This window comes from Sus scrofa, chromosome 3 (assembly GCF_054392235.1).
Source record: "Sus scrofa isolate SSC_HxYL_T2T_F1_AM1 chromosome 3, Sscrofa_HxYL_maternal_Yorkshire_Landrace_v2.0, whole genome shotgun sequence".
In the NCBI taxonomy this organism is placed as follows: domain Eukaryota; kingdom Metazoa; phylum Chordata; class Mammalia; order Artiodactyla; family Suidae; genus Sus; species Sus scrofa.
Window position 1 is genome coordinate 47,726,516 of NC_139385.1, and position 6,207 is coordinate 47,732,722.

The 6,207-nt window shown below is 60.3% G+C and overlaps 1 protein-coding gene across 3 annotated transcripts; it reads right to left on the reverse strand.

Annotated features, from left to right (window-relative positions):
- Positions 1-675: 675 nt before the first annotated feature.
- NME4 (NME/NM23 nucleoside diphosphate kinase 4) lies at positions 676-4,864 on the reverse strand. Of its 3 annotated transcripts, XM_021085597.2 has the most exons (6): positions 4,414-4,864; positions 2,594-4,117; positions 2,362-2,495; positions 1,921-2,022; positions 1,712-1,824; positions 676-1,002 (listed from the first exon to the last, which is right to left on the reverse strand). In XM_021085597.2, the coding sequence occupies exons 2-6, from the start codon at positions 2,772-2,774 to the stop codon at positions 879-881; spliced, it is 654 nt and encodes a 217-aa protein (XP_020941256.1). In that variant the 5' UTR covers positions 2,775-4,117; positions 4,414-4,864; the 3' UTR covers positions 676-878.
- Positions 4,865-6,207: the final 1,343 nt, after the last annotated feature.

Here is a 6,207-nt window from a genome sequence, read left to right on the forward strand (position 1 = left end):
TCCTAGGGTGCCAGATGGGAAGCTTCCTTTCTACTTTCACACTGCCCACCACTTGGTCTTAACGCCTCATCTCTCCCTCAGCGACAGGAGAGGCCATAATGAGCATTCCGTACACAAAGCACAGCACATTTTGATGTCCCCACTTTGGGGGGAAAAGAGGTCATGCTACCAACATTTCAGGAGACCTCGAAGCTTGTCTGGCACTGTGGTACCAAAGGGATTTGGTCCTGAAAGTCCCGCTGTGGCTTAGCGGGTTAAGAACCTGACTGGTATCCATGGGGATGCAGGTTCCCTCAGTGGGTTAAGGTTAGGGCATTGCTGCAAGCTGCAGTGTAGGTCGAAGATGTGGCTTGGATCTGGTGTTGCTGTAGCTGTGGTGTAGGCCGGCAGCCAAGGCTCCGATTCAATGCCTAGCCTGGGAACTTCCATGTGCCACGGGTGCAGCCATAAAAAGACCAAAAAAGAAAGAGAGCCCTCTGTGGCGCCTTGGGATAATGAGCTGGCTCGTCCCTGTGGAGGCACCGGATTGCCCCCTGGCCCCACACAGTGGGTTAAGGATCTGGTGTTGATGCAGCTGTGGCACATGTCGCAGCTCCGGCTTGGATTCAACCCCTGAGCCAGGAATGTCCACAGGCCACAGGTGTGGCCAGAAAAGCAATCAAACAAACAAACGAAAAGGATTTGATGCAGTCGTGTGCTGGCTTAGGATACTGCAAGGCACATAAAGTCGGTGGTTCAACCCCTGTGGGCTGGGGTGGGCACAAGGTGGACGAGCAGGTGGTCTGGGACATTCGGGCAGAGTGTGGTGTGGGCTCAAGTTCTTGGAAGAGGTAGTTGGTCCGGAGTGGATGCCGGGGCACGGAGGGCACCCTGAGGGCTCAGGCTGGACCGGCGCTGCCGTGGTGGCCTTCGTCCGCCCAGTCCACCAGCTCACTGCTCTGGAACCACAGCTGGATCTCCCTCTGGGCCCCTTCCACAGAGTCGCTGGCGTGGATGACATTCCTGTGCCAGGCGACAAGTGGCAGAGGTAGAGCACAGGCTTCAGCGTGCACTTTGGGGGTCCCAGGGACAGTCTGCCGACCCCCTACTGTCTAGAGGAGCAAGCCGGCTGATGGTGCAGAGCAGAAAGGAAGAACAGGGTAGCTGGAAAACTGGGTTCCAGTCTGACCTCAGCTTCTTACCCAAAACCTCATCTGTCCCGTGCCCGCCTCCGAGGCCTCTGGTGAGAGTCAGGTCACAAACAGTGACAGCAGTGCACGCACGAAAGGGTTTGGGAAAAAAAACAGTACTGATCTAGGAGTTCCCGTCGTGGCTCAGCGGTTAAGGAACCCGATTCGCATCCATGAGGACGTGGGTTCAATCCCTGGCCTCGCTCGCTGGGTTCAGGATCTGGTGTTGCTCTGAGCTGTGGTGTAGGTTGCAGACATGGCTTGGATCTGGCATTGCTGTGGCTGTGGCGTAGGCCAGCGGCGACAGCTCCGATTCCACGCCTAGCCTGGGAACCTCCATATGCCCTAGGTGCCACCCTAAAAAGACAAAAAAGCAAAAAACCAACCAACCAAACAGAAAAACCAGCGCTATCCCCAAATCAAAAGTCTCTTTGGCTTTACCTTCCCCCAGCAAGCCACCCAGGGCCAGCGGATCTGCCTTCAGAGCAGGCTGCTACCCCCAGTGCCCAGTGAGCTTGGCTGAGGGGGTCAGGGCCCCTCACCTGCTGATATGGATGCTGAAGTCTCCGCGGATGGTGCCAGGGGCAGCCTCGGCCGAGTTGGTGTGTCCTATCATGGCCCTCGAGGCGCAGACCACGTTGGGACCTTCCCAGACCTGCAGAACAGAGATAAAGGAGGTCAGGAGAGGCAGGTCACCCAGGGCTGAGTCCCGGGCCACCGCCCCTTCTGCCGTCCCCCGCCCCTGCTGTACCATGGCCACCACTGGGCCGGAGCTCATGTAGCTGATGAGGGCTGGGTAGAAGGGCTTCCTCCGCAGCTCGTGGTAGTGCTCAGCAAGGAGGCTCTCTGGCACCTGGGGACGGGGTAGGGGGTGAGAGGGGCGCCTGGAGAGGCAGCCCCCCGCCCCCGGCACCGGGGTGGTGACTGTGCTCTCCCGACCACAGGCCCTTTGCAGACGACACCTCTACCTACACCGGCTGGCATGCCAGCCACGAAAGCAGAGCGCAAACACCTCCCCACCCTCCCCTTCTCCGGCCAACACCAGGCTGCCCCAGCCTGACCTTCACTCCTTCAGGGGTGTGGGCACTGCCTGAACCCCCAGCTGCAATCGTCCGGACGCAGGGCGGAGGTCCGTTAGAAGCCCCCCACCCCCGTCCCTTCAAGGACACCCACAGAATGAGAGCCCTGGTACCTGCAGCATCTTCATCCCCACCAGCTTGAAGCCCCTCCTCTCAAAGCGCTGGATCACGTCCCCGACGAGCCGCCGCTGCACCCCGTCTGGCTTCACCGCAACCAGGGTCCGCTCCCGGGTCCAGGAGGGACAACCTGTAGGAAAGGGGGTTTCAGGGCTGCCTCGGCCTCACTCTTTCATGACTCCCGAACCTGGGTTCCGCTGTCGGGACCCAGGTGCCACCTGGGCCTACCTTGGCCAGAGCAGCTCAGAAGTGTGGTCCCACAGCCAGGAGTGGCCAGCATGCTGCTGCCTCTCAGGGACAATAAACACAGCAGGTCCATGGGGACTACGACCTGTTGGAGGGGCTGCGGCCCCACCCAGACGGTGACAGAAGTTGCCCTTGATGGAGCCCATGTTCCCCGAGAGGGCATCTGACTTAGCCTGGATGCCCGGGGAGGCACAGTCCAGCTCAGCGGCCACCCTGCGGCCCACAGATGCTGCACCGTGAAGGCAGAACACGTCTCAGCCTGACCGTCACTCCTACAGGGCTGTGGGCACTGCCTGAACCCCCAGCCGCCACATCAGGAGGGCCCCGGCTCACCCTCTGGGTCTCAGGTGGAGGACTGGCAGGGAACCAGGGAGAATGACATGCACTTTCCCCAACAGGTGGGCCACAGAAGTGGGACAAAGGGACCCGGGAACTGAGGAGAAAGGTGGAGGTGGGGACACTTGGGAGAGTATCCCCCATGCCATCCTTGGCGAAGCTGCTGCTTTCAAGGCGGGACACTTCCAGAGCTTAGTCAGCACTGCCCAGCCTTCCAGCTCCCAAAACCCAACCCTGGGAGGCCCTACCAGGGAGACCCAGCATCCTTGCCCACTCCCAGCCCCAGGCCGCGACCAGCATTGGGTGCAGCAGGGTCAAGTGTGCTTGTGTGTGTGTATGTGTGTGTGTTTGTTGTGTGTGCCGCACCCCCAGCCAGATTCCCAGGCTAGGAGTCCAATCGGAGCTGTAGCTGCCGGACTACACCACAGCCACGGCAGTGCGGGGTCTGAGCTGCGTCTGTGGCCTATACCACAGCTCACAGCAACACCGGACCCTTAACCCACGGAGCGAGGCCAGGGATCAAACCCACATCCTCATGGATGCTAGTCGGGTTTGTTAATCGCTGAGCCATGACGGGAACTCCTGACTTTTTCTTTTTTTTTTTGGCCATGCCCATGACATTCACAAGTTCCCAAGCCAGGGATAGAACCCGTCCCACAGCTGTAATCAGAGCCACAGCAGTGACACCACCAGTGGAACCTTAACCTGCTGAGCCACCAGAGAACCCCTCAAGTGTGCTTTTGAGAGGAGTCCAGACGCTGGTTGTGGGGCTCCGTCCTGAAAAGAGGGAAGAGAGAAGTGGAGGAGAAATGAGAAGTAGGTGCAGGAGGGCGAGTGTTGTGGGGCATCCGCAGCTGCCTTTCCATCTCTGGGAGGAAAATTAACCAGTGCGCATGAGCAGGGCCTGGAGCGCAGGCAGAGGTGCCGCCTCATCCCTTCAATGATGCCAAAAGGAGTTCCCATCGCGGCCCAGCGGAAAAGAATCCGACTAGTATCCATGAGGATGCAGGTTCGAACCCTGGCCTTGCTCAGTGGGTCGGGGATCTTGCCTCGCCTTGAGCTGTGGTGTAGGTCGTGGCTCAGATGCCGAGTTGCTGTGGCGAAGGCTGGCAGCTGTAGCTCCCGTTCGCCTGGGAACTTCCATATGCTGCTGCTGCTGCTGCTGCGGCCCTAAATAAATAAATAAATAAAAAAGCAATGAAGCCAGCGGAGGAAGCCTCGTCTTACCCGGTCCCCCAAAGCCCAGTGCCTAGAGGCCGGCTGTCTCGCCTGGCCTGCTACCAGCGGGCTCCTGCCTCTCCCGCGGGTGGCAGTTCCCTCTTGCCAGCATTTGGAATGGCAGGACATCTGCCGCTCAGGGAGCATCTGAGGGCCGGCAGCCAGGGCGAGAAGACCTGGCAGGTACCCGCAGGGCACTCAGCAGGGATGCACCAGCCAGGAAAATGCCCCAGGATTGGAGTGTTCACCTGCTGCCAACGACGCCCTCAGGAGCTCCCGGTCACCACTCAGTGCGGCCACCATGCGTCTGGCTTCCTCCTGCTCTGGAGGGGGCGCCCCTGCCCGGAGCCTGGCAGAGGAGGGGAGGGGGCACCGCGGTGGGGGACGCTGGCGGAGAGCGAGCGGTGGTAGCGTGCGGGTGGTGCGGTGCGCGCAGGGCCCCAGCCCCGCTGGAACACGAGGGTCGCGCGGGCGCGCAGCTCCAGCCTGCCAGCTCAAGCCTCTCAGCCCCGGGGCCTCGCATGAGCCAGCAAAGGTCTGCTCCCCCTTCCCCGGCAGACTCACCCGAGTTGGGGCGCGCACACAAGCGGGGGCCCCCGGCCAGCCCGCCGCACAGCAGCCTCCGCAGCGTGGGGTGCCCCGAGAGGCCAGGCATGACTCCCTGCCCGTGGGCGCAGGCTGAGCGTGGGAGGATAGGCCCGGGGAGGGGGGAGCGAGGGAGCGAGGGAGCGGGAGGGAGGAGGCGGGAAGGGGGGAAGGGGGGAAGGGGGAGGCGCGGGAGAAGGGAGGGAGGAGGGAGGGGAGGGGAGGGAGCTGGGAAGGGAGGGGAGGGAGGAGCTGGGAGGGAGAGGAGGAGGGAGGGGGAAGGGGGGAGGGAGGGGGGAACAGGGAGGGAGGGGGACCGAGAAAGAGGAAGAAAAGGGAGAGGGAAAGGGGAGAAGCAGAGGGAGGGATGGGGAGGCGAGATGGAGGGGGGAGAGAGGGGAAGGGGAGGGAGAGGTGGGGTGGAGGGGGCAGCACGGAGAGCTTCAGTCCCGCATGTGCCTACGCCCACCCAGGCCCACAGGACTCTGCTTCACTGGGGAAGTGTTGAAAGTCCATCTCTGTTAGAGTCAGAAGAAGAAAAGGAAAAGCGATGAGCCCAGGGTGGATGATTCTGCCGGGATACCAAGGCGGTCTTCAGCATCCTTTGCATCATTCAAGTTCTCCTGCACCTGTCTCAGGCTGAGCCCCTGTCCTGGCTGCAGGGCCAGCTTTCCGGGCAGCCTCCTCCCGCCTGAGTCTCCCTCAGAAGCTACACCCCATCTGGGGAGGGCAGACCTGGCAAAGTCGGGCGGGACATCCCTGCCTTTGGACAAGGAAATGCTGCCTCCGTTGTCCACTGGCCTCTGCTGTGAGAGCTGCATTCCTGTGACTGGAGCAGTTCCTGCTGAAACCTCTTGCAGAGCTTGTGACTTTATTAGGGGGCTCAGACAGAGTCTTGCCGCTACTGCTAGGGTGGAGTTCCTGGCATGCTGCTGTTTGAAATGCGAGATCTTGTGTAATGAGTCCTATCAAGTGCATGTATACTTCTTTATGCTGTTGTAGATGGAATTGTTTCCTTAATTTCATTTTCAGGGTTCGTTTTTGTGTTGTCTTTTTAGGGCTGCACCCATGGCCTACGGAGGTTCCCAGGCTAGGGGTCTAATTGGAGCTACAGCTGCCTGCCTATACCACAGCCACAGCAACGCCAGATCCGAGCCACATCTGAGACCTACACCACAGCTCATGGCCATGCCAGATCCTTAACCCGCTGAGCAAGACTAGGGATCGAACTCACGTCCTCATGGATGCTAGTCGGGTTCATCAACCGCTGAGCCAAAACAGGATCTTGCATTTTCAGGTGTGAATTGCAAGTATACAAAAACACAATGGAGGAGTTCCTGTAATGGCTCCAGTGGTTAACGAATCTGACTAGGAACCACGAGGTTGCAGGGTTGATCCCTGGCCTCCCTCCGTGGGTTAAGGATCCGGCGTTGCCATGCGCTGTGGTGTAGTCGCAG